Source organism: Megalobrama amblycephala, linkage group LG13 (assembly GCF_018812025.1).
Source record: "Megalobrama amblycephala isolate DHTTF-2021 linkage group LG13, ASM1881202v1, whole genome shotgun sequence".
Classification (NCBI taxonomy): domain Eukaryota; kingdom Metazoa; phylum Chordata; class Actinopteri; order Cypriniformes; family Xenocyprididae; genus Megalobrama; species Megalobrama amblycephala.
The window spans coordinates 17474179-17495001 of record NC_063056.1 but is presented as its reverse complement, the minus strand read 5'-3'; the positions used below and the strand labels follow the sequence as shown (position 1 = coordinate 17495001).

The following is a 20823-nucleotide window of genomic DNA, read 5'->3' as shown; positions in this document are numbered from 1 at the left end:
TTTAACAGCTTTATCCCATTCGCTAACTTAGCTTCCAATAAATGACCCTTGGTCGACACTGTTCTGCACATCCTCGATGTGGTGATGGAAATGTTAATGTTTTGAGTGGAAGATCAGGTTACTGGGGAAATTTCTTTGATGACTTGTGGGTGTTTTCCATCCATTTTTACATTACAATACATTTACATTCCATTCATTTGAACAGTGATTCGTGAATTAGAAGTGTAGGGTCTTGCAAAACGGAGAGCTGAAAGACAGGAACCAGAGAAACAGAGAGTGACAGTGATGAGAAAGAAAGACTGAGATGGAAAAATCAGGGAGAGGGTGGAGAGGGACAGACAAGTTATTCTAGTTACAGCCAGCTGGCAGAAATACTAAAATAAGATGTGAACCCACCAGTATGTCTGAGTGAGAAAAGAGAGTGAGAAAGAGGGTGGGTTTGTTATAAAGGTCAATGCATTTCTATAATTTCTTATTTTGAAATAAAATCATTTATTCCATTGACATCATGGAACAACCACTAAGCTTCTGTGTGGATAAATGCTACTGAATGACAGAAAAACACATACTCTTGGCAGTAATCTTTATTGTTCATGCACAGAAATATGTAATGATTGCTGAAATTGTTTATATATATAAAAAAAAGTGTTTTTGATGAAACTTCAGATTCAGGTTTTTTTAAAATATATACAAAAATTAAGGAGGAAAAGAGAAGACTGGGATTGAAGATTCAGAGGTTTCTAATCAGAATTGACCCTTTGGAACTGTTGCTTATTCAGACAAGATTTACAGAACGTCACATAGGAATGAATTGGAGATTTCCATGAACGGCAGGATTTTGAGTGAAATGTTGATTGAATATTGATTGGATTTTGTCCTTAAACAGGCTGGAATGCTGGAATGAATTGAAGATGAAAAGCATTTTATCAGCCATTTTTCTTTAAACAAATTGTTAAATTATGCTGTAACATGTAAACTTTGGCAACAGCACATCAGAATAGAGGCTAAAACATCTCACAATGAAAAATTGAATTTAAAAACTATCCAAACACACAGATTCTCCATAGTGTTAGAGACCAAAAGCCTGTTTAAGAAAATGGAGGATGGCAACAGTTGCTAAAGTAGGATTGGTCAGTAACATTTTAAGACGGAGCTTAGCAAAGGGTCAACTGAGGAGATAAAAATAAAAAAAACTGATGGACTAAACTACAAACATATCATTTTCCGAAGGCATACCGTACATTGACGTAATTCTTAAGGTGCGGTTACATTCACATACTTTTGCAGGCAAAAAACATCCATTGTCTGTTGTCATAGCTCACACAATTCACTTTCAAACCAAGCTCCTTTCCATTGTTTAATGCTGTGAATCCTCAATCGTGTAGCTGTCTGGATTTTGTTTGCAAAAGTTTTGCGAACTACGATAAATGTAACTGCACCTTTTCTAATAATATTTTTCCAGTGGTGATTATGGACTGTATTACCAAAGGCTGATTTCCAAGCTTTCCAGGTCTTCATCTATGTGGAGACCAACCCTCAAAAGTGCTTTTGAGCCCAAATGATGTATTTGTTAAATGACCAATCAGGGCCCAATTAAATTGCTTGGATTTCTGGAACCTCACATGAATTATTTGCATGGCTCTCTGATGTATTATTCAAATACATTGTCAACAAAAAAGCATGAAAGAAGAGATGAGGAAGAAAGGAAATAGATGATATAAAATCACAGTCAATGTGGTTAATGAGGAAAGAGAGTGATCTGGATGGATATTCTTCCTTTTTCCTCATACTTTCACTCTCTGATATAAACTCTTGTGCACACCACATCGTCTGCGGTCATGGTCTGCAAAAAAGCAGGAAAAAGACTATTAAAAGAAAAAATATGATCAAAGACCAATGTGTGTTTAAGAGTCACGAGGATAACATATAATAATAGGAATGAATCTTACCAGAATCAGTTCGCCGTCATTAGTTATCTCCCTGGTCCATGAGGTTTTTGGACCCTCGCCCTTCTGCAAAGTCTGTTCACAACTAATCTTGCTGTCTGTTTCCCAGCGAGGAAAGCTCTGAGGGAAACAGAGACAGACAAATATGTAAAGGGCTGGTCTTTTCTTTGGTCTGTTTTAATGTGTGACTGTAAAAAAGAGAGAATGAGTGAGAAACAGATCAGTGCCCATGAGAATGTGAGTTCCAGAGGTGGAGGTTGAAGGAATGGGTGTGTATCCAGTTTGATAGCTCCTCTGAGATGGAGGGTGTGATTGAGTCCACATCAGATTACAAACACAGACATAGGTTCTCGGTCTTTTGAATGTTTTGGAAAAAGAAAACACAGATAGACAAATGTTGGATGACGTCTGAAGTGTTTTTATATGGGTGTGTATTTACCGTGCAGGGACGTCCATCCACAGTGGCCTCATTAAACTCATGTCCAACTGTGAAGTTGACATGGGTGGTCCTCACAGAGGTGGAGGTCTTGATTGAGAGTGTCTCTCCATCCTGGGTAATCTCCACGGATGGCTTTGACGCTGCTGCGACCGCAATCTTACGCAGCATCACGTTCACACCTGACAAAACACATCAGAATAATCTCTTGAAGAACACTGAGTACTCTGGCGTCCATATAACTTATGGGAAATTCTCCATTTATAGAGTTTTTGAGAGTGATGTTATTAGGACTGGCTGTGCTCCACACATCTGCGCTTTATAATGTACAATGTCCGATGACATCACCTGATATAATCCTGCATAGTGGGAAAGCAATTTGACAAGCTGAAGCGCCCAATAAATAAATAAATAAATAAATAAATAAAAAGCATGGTAATGCTAATAGTGCATTCAATGATGTTAACACACTAGAGGTTGCCTGATATTCTGTAATCACAACAAATAATACATATGTAAATGTTACATTAATGAACCAATTTAATTAGTCACCTATTTTAATTATTGTTTTTGACACAAATAACACAATAATTGGTTGACTACAACAACAAAGACATAAAATTAATAATTATAATCTATGTAGTTATGAATATGTACTATTTATTTACTAATATTTATCTATTATTAGTAGTAGTAAATATTCACAGTTGTTATTTTAAGTATTACTTTTGTCTTGTTTTTCCTCACTGGAGAGAGTGCATTTGATAGATAATCATTCAAACAAAATGTATTATGCAATAAATAAATTGATTGATTGATTGATATTGTTGGGTGCTATTTTTTAAATACCAATCAAATGGTGACATTTATCGGAAAGCCCAATATTAAAGGAATAGTTCACCCAAAAATGAAAATTCTGTCATCATTTACTCACCCTCAAGTTGTTCCAAACCTGCATGAATTTATTTCTTCTGCTGAACACAAAAGAAGATATTTTAAAGAAAATGGGTAACCAAACAGTTTATGGGCCATATTGACATCCATAGTATTTTTTTCCCCATACTACTTAAGTAATTGGGGCCCATCAACTGTTTGGTTACCCATTTTCTTTTGAAATTCATACAGATTTTGAACAACTTGTTGAGTAAATGATGACAGAATTTTAATTTTTGGGTGAACTATCCCTTTAAAGAAACTATAACCAAGAGAAAACCTGAATATTGGTAAAATGAGTTCTAACATACATAAAACATTCAACTGTACATTCAACATTCAACAGAGCATAATTAATTTGCTTATTCCTCAAGTATCAGATTGTTACTTTCCAAAAAACACCAAATGTTTAAGTTTGGTTTGAGAATGTTTACTCTGCATAAACCAGCCTTTACAGACATACACATTAAATACTGCATTTCAAATGGAGTCTTGCCGTGTGTGTGTGTGTGTGTGTGTGTGTGTGTGTGTGTGTGTGTGTGTGTGTGTGTGTGTGTGTGTTTGTGACATATCAGGACACAAATTTGTATAATGACATGGGTATGACATAGGTATTACAAGGAGAGGGTGACTCATGAGGACATTACCCCATGTCCCCATTTTTCAAAACGCTTATAAATCATACAGAATGAGATTTTGTGAAAAGTAAAAAAGTGCACAGTTTCCTGTGATGGGTAGGTTTAGGGGTAGGGTTGGTGTAGGGCGATAGAAAATACAGTTTGTACAGTATAAAAACCATTACGCCTATGGAGTGTCCCCACAATTCACAAAAACAAACGTGTGTGTGTGTGTGTAGGTAGGTGAACGCATTGAGAGGGGGAAGTTATTCAACCAGCCACAGGGGATGCTGTAATCTATTAAACCTTCCTGACAGGAAATGGATAGAGCGCAGTGTGGAAGTAGGGAAGGGCAGAGGCAACAATGAAAAAAAGCATGGCACAGTTGAGGGAGGGCAAGACTACTGACAAGAGAAGAAAAAGGCACAAGAACGGCAACAGAGACATAGAAAAGAGGTATTCAAGTGTGGAAAAAGACAGCTAGATATAAAGAGGCCAGTATCTGTGTATGTGTGTGTGTGCATCGAGTAGAATTTCACACTACTCACCTCACACACATTCCCACCTGTCACCAAGGGTAAATATATACACATGAAGGCAGACAAGAGGGAGGCCAACATTTAGACACACATTCAAGCAGAAACGCGGAAACAAATTGTCAATTACTCCAATGACTTTTAGCATAATCCATTAGCACACACACATATTTTCATACGATTTGTGTGATAAACACAAGAAAATGTAAATTTAAACCTACTTACAGTTTACTGAGAGTGTAATCCAGGCAGAACCTTGTTAAAAACATTAACTAATAAAGTTAGACTGACTCCTGTCCTGTCAGATCAAGCCCTGTTTCAAACCCCATAACTAACTGAGAAAATATGTCAGAGGAGTCAGACGGTCAGGGTCAGTGTCATAGGTTAAAGGTCAAAGGAAGCATTTCAGAATAGAGGGATGGAGATGAGGACGATGAAAGGGTGTGGCGACAGGTCGGGCCCAGCTGTTCACAGGAATATTTGTGTGGTGAAAGAATTTTAACGCGTGTAAGTTATACGAATGTGAATGTGTGTCTGTGCAACACATTAAAACAAGTCACAAATTTCATTCCTCAATCAACCTGTCAATCTGTCAATCATGCACATTCCTCGCATATAGCCACACCCCTTCGTTTTTACGACGACATATGTCCACAGAAGCTCGTGTGGCTGCAGATCTCATCTCCTGCAGTTTGGGGTATTCATATAATACATCATGTTCCCATGTCAGAAACAGCGGGACTCCCTCTCTATTGTGCTCCTTCTCCGCCCTCTTTAACCTGTCTGCTTCATTTCATCATTCTTTTGAATGGTGAAATGAAGGACCCACTCTCCCTTCTTAGGGAATCTGCTTCTTTTGTTCGACACAGACTGTTGAAGAGGGGTGTTTGGGTGGCAACAGTGCCCTCATTAAATCGGACGTCAGTCAAATTTTGGGAACCCACAAACAAACTTGGATTCTGGCTTGAGCAATGGTAAGTATTTAAACAATAATTTCCGAATTGGTCGAGAAATACAAGTGAACCGACTTTACAACATGGAATTTACTCAGGAAAAAAGTGAGAGCGCGAGGCATTTTTCTGTCCTGAACACAAACACAAACGACTGGACGAATGAATCTTTAAAGCACCAGTCATGGCAGTAGGATAATATTGCTCAAGAAAATGAAGCGAAATAAGCTCAGTACTGCCACATTTAAGTGCCAATTGCTTTTAACCTGACTAGTTTCATTAAAAAAGTTGGAATAAATACCAGTACCCTGACTATAGTAACACATATAAAAAAAATAATAGGCTAGGTAATAAATAAGTACTAACATAAAAATAGATACTAGGTAGTTGTATGGGCTACATATTAAAACGGTTTGGCACACAAGAGAGGTAGTGCATTTGTTGGCCTGTAGCGCAATCCATGCCCGCGCGTTTAGGATTGATTAGCGCACTCTCTGCGCGCGCCGCCGGCATCATGATAAACACTTACCCAGTGCTTTGAGCAGCTCCTCGAAGTTCTCGGAGCTTTTCATTTTCCAGGTACCAGCAAAATCGGGGATTTTGCGATCCATCGTGCGTTCTTTCGAGCCTTAGAGTGTATCCCACTATTATTCTCTCTGGTGTGTGGCTGAGTGACAGTCCTTGATCCTGACACCCTCCAAAAATACCTGCAACTTTGATTCTGAAAGCAGATCCCACTGATAAAGTTAAACTGATTTTCCTCCTTCCTTTACCCTTCTATTGCTCTCTCTGTCTTACGCGGTTGACAAGAGAAACTGAAGATGTCAATCGGTGCCTTTTTCTTCCAGTCTAAGACTTTCATTCAGTTCTTCCAAACGTTATAGCTTGCGGTGAATAGGTTGAACCTAAAATTTGGGCCAGTTATCACGCTTAATCTGTGAGCGCACACACCCCTTTTTTGAGAAACTCCACCCTCTCTTTGCCCTGTCAAATCAAAGCGCCAATGATACTTCGAGATGATCTTGTCCCGCCCACACCACGCCCCGCGTAAAACATGTGCGCGTTTGAAAACGCCCATTAGAGCTCATTTTAATGTATTTTATTATTTATTTGAACAGTTTTCCTGAACTATTTAAAGGAATGCAACTTTGTACGACTTATTGTACATTAAAATTATTGCTTTAACTTACTTTTTATTCCTATTTTTCTAGCCTTTCTTGCATAGCCTTTACCAGGGGTTTTCAATCTGCCACTGACCCAAAACCTGATCACCCTCAAATAATGCAAGGGTCCCTCATCCTAAGATTGAAAAGGCATCTATATAAATTCATACTGTGAGGGGGAAAAAAAACTAACATTTCCAAGGACTATAGTGCCTAGCTCCCTTGCGGCCCTGGACCCCAGTTTGAAAACCCCTGGCCTATACAGTTGGCAAATACACAAAATATAAGGAGGAATGTAGGACAACGTAATGAATAAAATAAATAAAGCGGGTATTTACTTACATACAAATATGTTATATAAACTACAAAATATAAAAATCTATAATATAAAAATGAATTGGTGTAATTTGGGGACTCATTGACAATGCAATTATTGTGGTGTTGCCCCCCCTTCTCTTTCTCAAGTAGCTAGACCTACTTTATTGGCCTGTTTGTTTTAAACACACACACACACACACACACACACACATATATATATATATATATATATATATATATATATGTATATCAAGTAGGGCTATAGGTTATAGGCCTAGAATAGAATAGAATAGAATAGACTTTCAACAAGACCTAATGTGAACATAGGATGTATTCTAGATGTCTCTCTCTCTCTCTCTGCGGCAGACAAGCTGTGTACAAATAGCTGTTGGACACACAAATGTGAATATGAGCATAACATTTCAGGCCAGTTTGGCAGACTGATTGTTAAAACAGAGCTCTGTCAAGTTCAGTCCATCTTGTCCATTCCCGCGGTTATCTAAATCAACGCACACTCAAAGCTCCTGTAACTGGATCTGCCTCCGTTGTGGTTACCGTCTTCCCCGTTTGGGGGCTGAGGGAGACACGGAGGGTCTTCTGAGGGAGGTGGAAATTCCAGAGATCTTGACGGGAGCAAGAGAAGGCGAGTGAAGGGAATGACGCAGGCACAAAAGGTGACCTGGCAGAGGCCAGGAGGTTGCAGCAGTGTCCCCGAGGGTCTTTAGTCTCCCCCTCACCCCTGCTGCTGAAGCGGAAGAAAAGAGCTAAGCATATGGGGGGTAGGGGCTTGGTAAAAGGTGGAGAGGCGAGGTTTGGGTCTCTAATGAAGACGTGCGCCATGGAGACTGGATGATGAATGTGAGTCGTAGGCTACAAAGAAGTCGTTAACCATTTACTTTTGATGGATGGTCTTCCGAGCCACAGCGAACTGCAGATTTTAGTGCGCGGGTTACCGGGGTGACAGCATGGACCGCTTGCGCTGTGCAGTCACAGTGTTGCCAGGTCCGCTTATTATAAACGAGTTTGAGTTTTTTTTTTTTTTTTTTTTTTGAAAAGTCAACAAAAATGGGCAATTGTGAGTCCGTTGTTGGTGTTATTTACAGAATACAGTAAAGTTTCAAGGGATTGCTGGTGTTTGACAATCTCCCGAAGACCCCATAGGCCCTAGTATTCAAGCCACACTGTGCAATTCCGATCACACGAAAATGCATATCATTAATACGAGACGAGTGTGTAATCTTTTGGAATGTATAAGCCAAAATGAGTTTTGGCGTGCATATGATACGCGTTTTTTTTTTGCGTGCATATGATACGCACTTTATGGCATATTATATGCACAAACCCCACACACCACTAATCCTACCCAAGACTACCGAGCGTTTTAGACGCCATAAAGTGCGTATCATATGCATGTGAAAAACTGCATATCTTATGCATGATTTTCTAAGAGATATCATATTCTACGAGATTACACACGCATAGGCCTACTATTGATACGCATTCTCATGTGATCGTGTTGATTATCAGTCAGTCACCATAGATGTATAAAATTATTATTAATGATAAATACTTTTTTGGTAATATATACATTTATAATTAATAAGGTGTCCATTTGTTATAGTGTCTTACTATGTCTAAAATGTTTTAAGTAGGCTATTTTTGTAAAAGGATAATTATTTTGAATTATTGAAACATATTTCATATAAGTTGTAACAATTTAGCCTAGCCTTATATAACTATATATATATATATATTAAAAAAGTTTTCTATTTTGATCGGTGAAATTTCCTTTTCCATAATTCATAACTAGACCAGACTGCTTGTTTTTTCTTGCGAGATCTGGCAACACAGAATCACTCAATCGCACGCTTCAAAATACTTTCTTACTCACAGCCCCCCACACGCTTCAGTTTTACGATTATTAGTTTTAAATATCCCACACAAAGTTGTTTCTTATTGTAGGACTTTCTTCTCGCAGAGAGGAATGTAGCCCTCTGGGGTCGCGGCCGCTCACTGAATGTGTACAAAGCGCGACGCTTGTATTACAAGCACTTGACAGAGATAGCGCCAGGCGATGCGTCACACATCACACACCTTGACGATTGTGTTCACACAATAGCTTCATGTCCACACATGTTCCTCTGCGTACAACAACAACAGACGATAGTCATTACACTCTCATATCAATGGAGCTATTTGTCTTCTTATCGCCTTTCTAATCTCATGTTTACGGCATCCACTGGTGTCTCTGCTTTGTAAATTACTTGTTAGCTTGTTAGCTGCAGGCCTGTAAGAAGAGTTATCAACGGTATATAAATACCCCAGTAAAGGCACTTAGAGGGTTGTTCCCAACATCATGCATATGTTCAAAGATAAAAAGCATTCCTGCATATAGGAAACACACATTTGACCTGGTGGTTTGGAAACAGGTGAAATGGGAAATTAGCAAAGCATTTCAATTGTTGTTTCCTGGTAAACATTTACAATATCTTGCCTGTCCTGGGTGGGCCCTTGACACCGAACACTCTCTTGCTCCTCTTTTCTATTCTCATCCCCCTTTCCCCCCTCTCCGCCTTACCCGTTTTCATTCCCACCCACTTATCTTTTGTTCTTTTGTGCTTAGGTCATTTTTTATTACTTTGTTCGGGCCTGGTGAAAAGAGGAAAGAATATGTGAGAGAAAGAGATCAAAGCCCAATGGGGAATGACAAAGATGGAGAAAGGGATGAGAGACAAAGAAGACAGAGAGAGAGACTTGAAGGGAATAAGGAGAGGTGCTTGGCAATGAGGGCATAAATATTTCTGTGCACTTTGAAAGAGGAATTATGGTTTCATTTTACATTTCTCTCACTTTCCTTCCCTCTCTTCCTCTCTCTCTTTCTGCTTCTCACTCGTCTTGCCAAGAGCTCAGCAGGGTAAGTGATACTCCACTCCGGGGACTCACATAACCCCAAACACATGCCACCAGCACACTGGTTTACACGCTTACGCCTGGAACACCACACGCAACTGCACCTTTTCCTATCCATGACACCACACTAATATGTTGGTTTCATTATGTTTTAAAAGGCTATGATTTTTAAACGAAGGTGTTCCCAAAACACTAACATGCCCCCAAAACCTCACGCCATCCTGTCAACATTATTTGAAAGCTAAACAGCCTTTCAAGTAGTGAAGACCACTTCAAAAGTCCTCACAAGTTGATTCTCGACTTGTTTGTGAGAACATTTGACTCTCACAAGTGTAGCCAAACCTACACCCACACACCCACGCTCATATGTTTTTGTCCTACTTATTAAAAGTTAATTAAAAATGCTATTCACATATTACTAACACCTTCTACGATAACTGTCTTAAATTTTTGTATTAAAATTAATTTTGTTATTTTTAGAAATAAAGTAAAAAAAATTATTAGGGCGAAACTGTACTTTTATCATATATATATATATATATATATATATATATATATATATATATATATATATATATATATATATATATATATTCAGTTGCATGAAAAAGTATGTGAACCACTTGCAGAATCTGTGAAAATGTGAATAATTTTAACAAAATAAGGGCGATAATACAAAATGCATGTTATTTTTTATTTAGTACTGTCCTGAGTAAGATATTTTACATAAAAGATGTTTACATATAGTCCACCACAAGACAAAAAAATAGCTGAATTTATTAAAATAGACCCATTCAAAAGTTTGGGAACCCTTGATTCTTAATACTGTGTGTGGTTACCTGGATGATCTATGACTGTTTTTGTGATGGTTGTTCATGAGTCCCTTGTTTGTTCTGAGCAGTTAAACTGAGCTCTGTTCTTCAAAAAAATCCTCCAGGTCCTGCAGATTCTTCAGTTTTCAATTATTTTTTGCATATTTGAACCCTTTCCAGCAGTAATTGTATGATTTTGAGATCCATCTTTTCACACTGAAGACAATTGAGGGACTCAAACTCAACTATTAAAAAGGTTCAAACATTCACTGATGCTCCAGAAGGAAACACGATTTTTTTGAAAACTTTTGAACTGGATGAAGATGTCCAAATTTTTCTTATTTTGATGATATATATATATATATATTTTCATTTAGTACTGCCCTTCGGAAGCAACAGAAGATACTTGCATGTTTCCCGGAAGACAAATAAAGTATAATTTAAAAATATAATAATTTTGTAAATATCGTAACAAAGGGCAGCATTTTGGCTAATAATTATTGTGTTGTCATGTGGTTGTTTGTAAGGCACTGTATAGTATTTGCAAGTATTATAGTGCATATACATGTGCATATACATGTGGGACGACTGATACCGGGAAAAAATTCCTTGTATGTTATGCATACTTGGCCAAGCTGATTAAAAGGTGATTTGATTTACCTTGATCTTCAAATTCAAAAAGTTTTCACCCCCCGGCGCTTAACGCATTGTGTTTCCTTCTGGAGCATCATGTTTGAACCTTTTTTAATAGTCGTGTTTGAGTCCCTCAGTTGTCCTCAGTGTGAAACGAAGGATCTCAAAATCATACAGTCACTGCAGGTTCAAATATGCAAAAATAATTGAAAACTGAAGAATCTGCAGGACCTGGAGGATTTTTCTGAAGAACAGAGCTCAGTTTAACTGCTCAGAACAAACAAGGAACTCGTGAACAACCATCACAAAGCAAAAAACAGTAATATACATATTTAATATGAAGTCATCCAACCAATATGCAAAAAATCAATAAACAAACAAACAAACAAACAAATAAACTGATCAAAGTGGGGACCTCTGCAGATCAATAACTCTCTTAAAATTTCTTATATTTTTTATGGCAAGAAAATGTTAGTTCAGGTTGTAAAATGTTTCAAAAACGTATTCTTATGATATTTATGAATTAATTTTTCTTTTCTCTCTTTATGGTGAGCACTCATACGACATCAACATAATTAAAATTGGGAAATTTCTCTTTCCGTCTTGCTCACACAAACACTCACTCGTGCATCTGATGAAGGGCCGATTTATAGTGTGGATGAAGCTAAATTAATTTGGGTGAAGATCATGATCATGCCTGACTATTTACTTTGACTCATTATCTTTTACAGTATATTTATTAATACCAACTGAAACTTAACATGAACCACATGATTTCTTCAGTCAAGCTGTTCCTCTTTCTTTCTCTGTCTATATTCATCATGTTCTTCCCTTTTTTCTCCCCATGTGTTGTTCATTCTCTCTCAGTCCACCCTTTGCTCATTATCAAACTGTTCCACTATCCATCTCCCCCTTTCCTCCTCCTTTATTCTCCCTCTCTTACACACACGCACGCACGCACGCACGCACGCACGCACGCACACACACACACACACACACACACACACACACATATCCTCTCTCTCTAATCATTAAGTCTCTATCCTACTCGTACAGTCAAATCAGTCTCGAACTGGTGAGTCAATAGCCAAACATTCGTCTACCTGTTATTGGCTGGCTTCTTATCTCAAAAATCACTTCCTACTGTCTTCTCTTCTCCATCCTGTTTCCATCTGAATAAAACTCTCAGCTCAAACACACACACACTGATTGTCTTGTAAATGTTCATCTTGGTCACACTTCTGGCAAACCACAGTCACTCCAGCACTAAACTTGACCCGACCTTTGACTTGGTGTCCTATGACACCAATTACCATCAAGCTGTTTCTTCCCCTTAATTGTTCTGAAAAGGGGCATTTCAGAATCCAACATACCAGAGTCAATGTTCTCCAGTTTTGTTTGTTGAAAGTGATCCAAAATGCTGCATAAATGAACTCTTTTACCTCAACAAACCTCAGTCATCTGAGACTGCGGTAAGTGTGTGCGTTAAAACTGGCACTTGAAACGAAAAGGCTCGTTCCTTACCCACCAGGCATCCATGTAAGCCGCTTTCTGTGCCAAAGCATTTGTTTCTTGTTTATTTTTCCCTGTTGGTTTTAGTCTGGAGGTTGAAAGTCAGATTTAAAGGCCATTTTCATATTAGAACAATGCAGAAATAACAAACAGTGCTGTTCAATAACCTACAGTAAATATGGTAAAGAGTCGTTGGATCAAGGACCTAGCAAATGCTAAAACAAATTTGGTCGCTAATGCCAATAAAACAGGCAGTTGACCCGAGTTCAATCACAAGAAAGAAGAACGGAGTGTAGCTGAGGTAACAGAGTTAAATTTAATTATAATGTACGGTAGATCTCTTCCTCTCTTTCTTTCTGTCTCTCTAAGTGGGGGATTTCTGAGACTGATATTTTGTTAAGAGTCCTCGTGCCTTGATTTAGATCCAAAATGCCATATAAATGAACTCTTCCACCCACATCTTGCAGCAGTTTTCAGTCATCTGAAGCTTGAGTATGTAAAAGTTCACCGGTACGGTTAATGATGAACAACAAGACTTATGAGTCAATTCTTTTAATGAATCGTTTCCGTAAAAGTCTGATGATACCGTATAGGTCACTCACAGAATGGCTTTTAAATCAACACTGAATCATGACTCACTTATTGGAACTGATGAATTGAAGTTCATGAGTCAATTCATCATTGCTCTTACATGCTGTGCAACCAAATCTTTAACTGTGTTTGTTAGTTACTTTTATAGCTCACCATAAGCCTTATAGTAATAAGTAGGCGTAATATGACGATAAAATTATAACTATAATTATAGAAAAAGAAAGACATGGGAAGAAAATCAAGAGGCTTTTCCCAGCCTCTCACCTTAGTTTATGTACAAACCTCTTATTTTCTTGCTTTTTTGGCTATAAAAGTTCAAATTAAGTGCAAGCCCGGTTTCCAACACTCCACCCTTTTCTTCCCTACCGCCACCCCTCAGCACACCCCTGCCTTTCACTCTTCACTCATTCTTTCAGTTCATTCTTTCCTCCTTTCTCCTCAAAACCAATTGTTACATTTACTGGCTCTGCCTGGTTTGTGCATGTATTGATTTGCCTAATGTCATAATTGTGTCATGACCTATTGACTGAAGTTAGTGCCAGCTTGCCAGAGCTTAAGGCGTGATTGATGTTCATTGGAGTCTCACAGGGAATTAACAGGGAGTTCTTGAAGACTGGTGCATGGATATAATACATCAAATGTATCTCAGCATATAAAATGTACAGCAACATTGTGTCTAGAGTCTCAATGCTTCTTATATACATTTTTTTATATGGATTATTCAAAACCGTGTAGAACCATAACACATTTAGTTAGACATTTAGTATGAGAAGAGTATATGGACAATGGGATAAAAGAAAGAAATTAATATAGAGCAGAGTCAATGGGAGAAAGAAAAAGGGTGGAAATGTGGTGGAATGCTTGTAAAGAAAGACCAGATTCCTGCACCACATTACAATAACTACACATGGAGAGCCCAGGGAAGTGATTTAATGGGTGGAGAGGTGAAGAAGAGGTTAAAGGTGCTGTATTTTGTCTTGATTTCCCAGAAAAAGTGTTAACACTGTGGCTCTGTGGTGCTATAAAAACATTGCTCTGCATGTTTGAGCATCCCAACCAGCCGAACTGAGGTATACCCGCATGGCTCCTCGGCTCCTGCGGATTATTAGATAGCAAAATGCCCACACTTCAGAATCATATCAGGTTGAACATTTCAGAATCCTAGCAGATGCAGTCAGTCATTGGGGTATTGTTTGCTTGTTTCATGAATACTGCTTAAGTGGACGTCATACACAGATGCATTTTTTGCATGCTATAGCCTAATAGGGAAATATGCATATTTTAAATGTGAGGAATCATTTTTACAATTATGTTTGCTTATGGTAGAGGCACAGAAATAACACAGTGTGGAAAACGAAGTAAAGAAATAGTATTGAGATTAAAATTCATAATAGTCATAAGGAACTTATATAAGTCTCACCCTGTTGCCATCAGTCGAGAAGTCTTAATAATGACCTTGTAAGGAAATTTTATTGAGGGAAAAAAAGGGCGACTGACTGCCAATATGAATGGGGAAAATCTGCCTCGTGCTGTGCGATTAAATTTGAGCACTAGTGTCATCTCGTGGATAAGGTGAGGTAACAAAATCCGTCTTTACAGAGGGAGTTTGCAGATCAGTAGCTACTTTTACAACTTGGCTTAGCAGGCTACAACTCACCTGCCGTGCTATAGCTTGTAAAATATATCCTAGCCTACTCAATTAGCTCAATGATCTGTCCGGAAAATTTTAAATTTTTTCTTAACGTCTTGTTCTGATATATTCTGTTCAATTTGTTCAGTTTGTTGAGTAGGGCCTAATAGCCTACACGGAGCACAAGAGCCCTCTGGCGGTATAGCCTAATAACAACTCGACAGAGTAAATCTGAGTGAGCAGCCAGGAATTACAAATGAACGAAGGTGAAGTGAGGATCAGTGTTAGAAGTACAGTGTGTTACATTTTGTTTCCACAAGCAGGTAGAAAAAGGATTAACAAATGTCAAGTAGGCTTAATTTTTTTTCTTTGTGCAAATTTCCAATGACCCCAATGTGTTACTCCTCCATCACCTCAAATTGACCTGATATTAAAGATTCATGACCCAACTATGGTACTGTCAACAACATACCTCAATGCCACAACTGAGCACGTCTGCATTTTTTTTTTTTCTGTTTTTAATTTTCACCTCTGTCGTCTCAGTTATAGTTTCTGTTCAACCTTTACTTCCTCACACAAAAACCACCTGTTTCACTAAAGCTTAAAAGACAGAAATTATGTAATCGACAACTCTAGGCCAAAAAACAGAAAGACTGCATTGGTTTTTTTTCTCTTCAGAAAAGCGTTTTTTTTTTTATGAATAAAATATGGTAATATTTCGCTACACATTCGTCAGGTAGCTAAACTCACCCTGTGGTAGTCCTTTTGTTGCCTTTACAGCAAAATTCCTGTTTGAGGTATTATTGTGTATAATTTATCATTAAATATAAAATTAAATCCTAGAACAAAACATGAATACCAGTCTAAAAACCCGTAGCAAAAGAATTCCTGAGGGAACCATGGCTCGACATTAATCTCTTCTGGGTTTTGACTAATTTATATTATTGGGCAATATTTACAAACTTTTCGTGAATTTTACTTTTTTTGTGTAAAGTGTCGACCATCATAAATCAAATATATATATATATATATATATATATATATATATATATATATATATATATATATAGAATAAGAATAGCATCAATGTCCATCCGCGCTATATTATTGTTATGCAGTTCAGTCGCAACAGTCGAGTTAAAAGTACTTCGTTTATTATTTTTTACACAAAATTAGCTATTAACAAAATGTTGTAAACATTTTATTAGCCTATAAGAAATTAACAAACAAATAGGATATAAACACAACAAAGAAAGGCATTTTTAAGTCTTTAACATAAGTAGCACTAAAAACACTTGAGTCTTACAAAATGTAAGCCATTACTACCAAAGTAAACAGAAAAGAAAGTAGGTTTATCACGGAAGTTTTAGTCCCCGAGCTCCCCTTAGCCCCGCAGTCCAGCTGGTTATTGCTTGGCGCTCTGTTTTCTGGGTTTCCCTCAAAATGGACCGGTTGACAGGCATCTCCTATCTCTTCACAAGCGAGGATGATGTGTTTGGATTCATTGCGCATGCTTTTGATCCCACACGCGCCATCAGTGGCATCGATCCTCACCGTTACGAAGGAGAATTTCTCTTTACTGATACACAGGTTGCCGGCCATGGTCTTGCCCCCAGCCATAGTACACACATTTTCCACCCGCTGTTTCTCGCTGGCACGGAAAAACGACTGCGTCGGTCTGCCGCACATTTGAATTTTCCTCAGGAAAGTTTCCCAAGCGTTTTGGTCCCACGTTTTTGGCACCCCATCAGGAATATGGCGCTTGAGGAAAACATTATGGGCGTTGTTGTACTTCGCTGGCATACAAGGGTTAGAGTTTCTATCCAGTGAGTGACTTTGAGGCAAAACAAAAGTCAAAAGAACCAAAAAAGCAATCATTTTGAAGACCAGCTGTAAAGAAAGAAAAAAGGCATAAGTTCCTCAGAACTATTAGCCTACGCTTTGCAGCCACAGTGCTCAGGTCGCTTCTCTCACAGTCATCTAAATATAGCATGCTATGTAAACATGTGTGGCATGCACGTGCATGGTTCTCTCCCTAAAAGCGAACTGGACAGATTGGATTTGATGATACTTACCGAAATGTTGAGTTGCAGACGTGTTGGTGTCTACGTTTCCGAAGCCCTCCAGTGGACAGTCTCCTTTTGCTTCCTTCTTTAGCTAAACCAACGAAAAGGTTTTTTCATCTAGTGTGTATTTCTCTCTTTGAGTTTCAATCTCCAAGTGTATGACTAAAATCCTGAATCCTGTAATGACAGGTCAGCTGTTTTAGTTCCCTCAGTTTTGTCAGGCATCTATAGGGTGACTCATGGTCTTTTTTTTGGCAGATTAGCAGTTATTACTCTATTACTCTGCTCCTTCATTTGGATATTAATGCATATTATATAAAGAAAACATTGAATCTATTATTTGATATTACTTTTTTTTTAATAAATTTAATATAATAACTTAAATTCATAATAACAAACTCAAATTTAAATTCATAACTTTGGATGAGTATTTCCTAACTTTGTTTTTGTGAAATCTGTTTAAAAGAAATCCTAAATTGTTCGTGCACCAGCAGTGAAGGAGTAAGATGGCTTCCGACACTAGGTGGTGCTGCTGAGCTGTTACACACTTACTTTCAGAGAACAGAAATTCATTTAATGTAAGCAAAAAAATCCCTTGTTTTGTTAAAAAAGTAACACAGAAAGTTGTTTTTATATGCCATTTATTTATATTTGTCATCAACAATTTCATCAACCAACAGAAAAAGCATATAGTTCTTAGTTCCTCAGGTCATAGTTACATTACAGCCAGGAAAACACTTCCTCCTCATTAATAGACCTGATCTTTGCTTTACTGCAGTCTGGTTTGTTATTATTTGGTTTATCTTTTTTTGCATTTGCCTGGAAATGATCAGGGAGACATTTGTTTTTAAATTTATCACAGGCAAGAATAACATGCTGTTTCTGACATTTGACACTTTTGACTATTTTTTTCTTACTGTCAATATTAACAGTGATGAAGGAAAAAGTCTTCTTGCTGATGCAGAGGTTGTCCTTATACATCTTTCCTCCTGATGAACAAACAGCTGTCACGTTGTTTTTTTCACTGAAGGAGAAGAATGACTGAATCGGCCTGTTCCAGGTGCCAATTTTGTTAATGAACATCTTCCAGTTCTCTTTTTTCAGGTCGGTTGGGATGTCCTCGCGTACGTGCCGTTTAAGAAATGTGTTGTAACCATTCTTGTTCTCTGCTTCAGTGCAGGGCCGAGATGGGTGCAGCATGTCCAGCTCACTCAGACAGGTGTGGAGTACGAGATTCAAGATGATCACGGATGACAGCATTTTTACAATCTGAGAATGTTTGTATAAAATAAAAAATGTGAAGAAAAAAAATTACATATATGATATGTATAAGAAATTACAGATTGCCACTATAACTTCAAAACCAACTTTGATCATTTAACAGTTATACACATTCTCTTAAATGATACATAGCCTACTGATCTATTCATTACATAATTAGGAAGAGTACATTACCATATTTTGTGAAGTTTACCGTCACAGGTGCAGTCAGGTCTTTGCTGATTCACTTCTGTTCACTTAGTACAGCTGGTGGTCTTGCATGAGACAGGGTAACTGATAATGAAGTCAACAGGAAGTGGGACACCACCTTTCTTTTTATTAAGTCTCTTGTCTTCCTTTAACTCTTTCAGTTTAATTCAATTGATATGTTGTGCTTTATATATAATTAATTGCAAAGCAATAGCAGCCAGTCAATACAGTGCAAAGATTATACAACAGGCCTAAGCACAGTATACAAAACTTGCAGTTTCACGATGTAGTACAAGATTACTTCACACACATAAGGTCAGTAAATCATCAGGCTGTTGCTGCATTGAACATTCAGGCCTCACTATCAATTTTTTTATTAATGAAATTGACTGTACTGTGTTCATTCCCATATGTATTGGAAGATGTAACACTGACAAAAATAAAGAACAATAATGAAACCTCTGATATTTACAGAAGATAGTGTTATAACAGAATGTACTAGATTACACAGTGATTATATATATTTGTGGGAAGTATTTTTGTCCACTCAAATGCTGTCAGAACTCCTTTTCTGATGCACTTTCTGTATGTGGTTTATGTAGGTTAGATGGTTCAATGAGGCTATCAGGAAGTGGGCAATTATTATTTTTTTGTCTGTAAAACATCTTGTCTTTCTTTACACTCTTTTTATTTGAGATGTGATCTTGATATTTATACTTGAAAATTATAAATCTGTGTTTGTGCATATCTATACACACATTAAATGAATTGAAGTGATCAATGAGGTTAGGCTATGTGGACCACCACCTAGTGCATTGGTATTCATGGAGTTCATTTCAAACCCTCCAATTTTAATTGAACCAACTCAAACATTTGAAGCCAACATCAAGTCAAGTCAAATCACCTTTATTAATACAGTAGTGCTTTATAAAAAACTGTAGTTAAGAAAGCATCTGATCATAGCAATGTGGATATGTTTGCACAGGCTTTGCAATTCAGCACTCAAGTCATGTCATGTTTATTTATATAGCACTTTATGCAATAGATTGTATAAAGGTGGGTAATGCTATTTCATGCATTATGACTTATTTACATTGTTTAAGAGTTGCTTTCTCATGCTAAACATGGCCAAAGTTTCAAAACACAAATTGGACGTATGACGGAGTATTTCTGTGCCAAATATACTATTTCCGGTTGTGGACATGTTTTGCCAATTTGTTTTTTCAAGTAGGCCCTATGGCCTGTATCACATCATAAATGGTGGAATTCCTTGTATAGGCACTTCTCCCTGATAAGTGTGCACACACACATCACCCAGAGCAAGAGCACGCCCATCAACGCGCTTTGTTCGGGATACGGAAGCGAGATATTTTTCAACAATAATTGTGTCCCAATTCAGGAGCTGCACCCTTTGAAGGCTGCATCATCGAGCCAGTCTCATTTAAGAAAAATAACCGTTAGATTGCAAAGTAAGAAAGCAATTACAATATTTTACACCTCACAATGAATATCAGTCAATTTTATTATGGTCACTTAAATATGACATCCTTGATGACATATGCAGCCTTCAAATGCGACCTCCGGAGGATGCAGCCTCCGAAATGAAACGCAGCTCCCGGGTGTGCTCTTGGTTGTGAGGGAAAGATTACCTTTTTCAGCTTCCCAAAGAACCCAACATTAAGGGAACAGTGGATGAAGTTTGTTTTTCCAGGGCAGCAACGGAGTTGTGGTCATATGTTTGTTTGTTCCAGGGATTTCGGTGATGAATGCTTTGTAAACAAGCTCCAGTTCGGCGCTGGATTTTCAGATTGCGGGTGGTGAGTAAAGCTGCATCAGATGTCTGTGTTTTGTTGGCAATCGGCGTGCAACATTACTCTATATGTACTCAAGGTTAACATGAGATTGGCAGAAACTGAATGTGATTCCCCCCTTTAACCCTCTGGTGTTGTTCACAATCAAAAGTGACAGAACACCGGAAATGTAACTTCTTTATCTTCAGTAAAATCAATGTTAAATATTTTTTATTTTGTATTTTGAGAGAATTTAATGGTACAAATTAGTATTTATGCAACAATTATGATCTTTTTTCCCATTGAAAAAAAATCTATATTTTTCTTTTCATTTAAAGCAGTATTTCATGTTAAAATAGAGACATTTGGCCCTATTTTAATGATCTAAGTGCATGATCTAAAGCGCACGCCGCAGGTGCACTTAGAGCATGGTCGGCACATCCGGCGCATGGTTTAAAAGGGTTGTCCCTATTCTCTTAATGATTCATCATGGGTGTGTTTTGGGCCTAA

General features: G+C 37.8%; 1 protein-coding gene across 1 annotated transcript; it reads right to left on the bottom strand.

The window, feature by feature from the left end:
* Window positions 1-566: 566 nt before the first annotated feature.
* On the bottom strand, window positions 567-6337 carry crabp2a (cellular retinoic acid binding protein 2, a). The gene is made up of 4 exons (XM_048152884.1): window positions 5948-6337; window positions 2386-2564; window positions 1950-2066; window positions 567-1843 (listed from the first exon to the last, which is right to left on the bottom strand). The coding sequence occupies exons 1-4, from the start codon at window positions 6027-6029 to the stop codon at window positions 1793-1795; spliced, it is 429 nt and encodes a 142-aa protein (XP_048008841.1). The 5' UTR covers window positions 6030-6337; the 3' UTR covers window positions 567-1792.
* Between the last annotated feature and the right edge of the window lie 14486 nt (window positions 6338-20823).

Bases quoted from the DNA above. Each gene is read 5' to 3' on its own strand.
- crabp2a (XM_048152884.1), bottom strand. From the start codon at position 6,029: ATGGATCGCAAAATCCCCGATTTTGCTGGTACCTGGAAAATGAAAAGC. The intron at 2,067-2,385 runs GTAAATACACAC...TGTTTCCCTCAG, and splicing joins TGGATGGACGTCCCTGCACG to AGCTTTCCTCGCTGGGAAAC. The intron at 1,844-1,949 runs GTAAGATTCATT...GCTTTTTTGCAG, and splicing joins ATGACGGCGAACTGATTCTG to ACCATGACCGCAGACGATGT.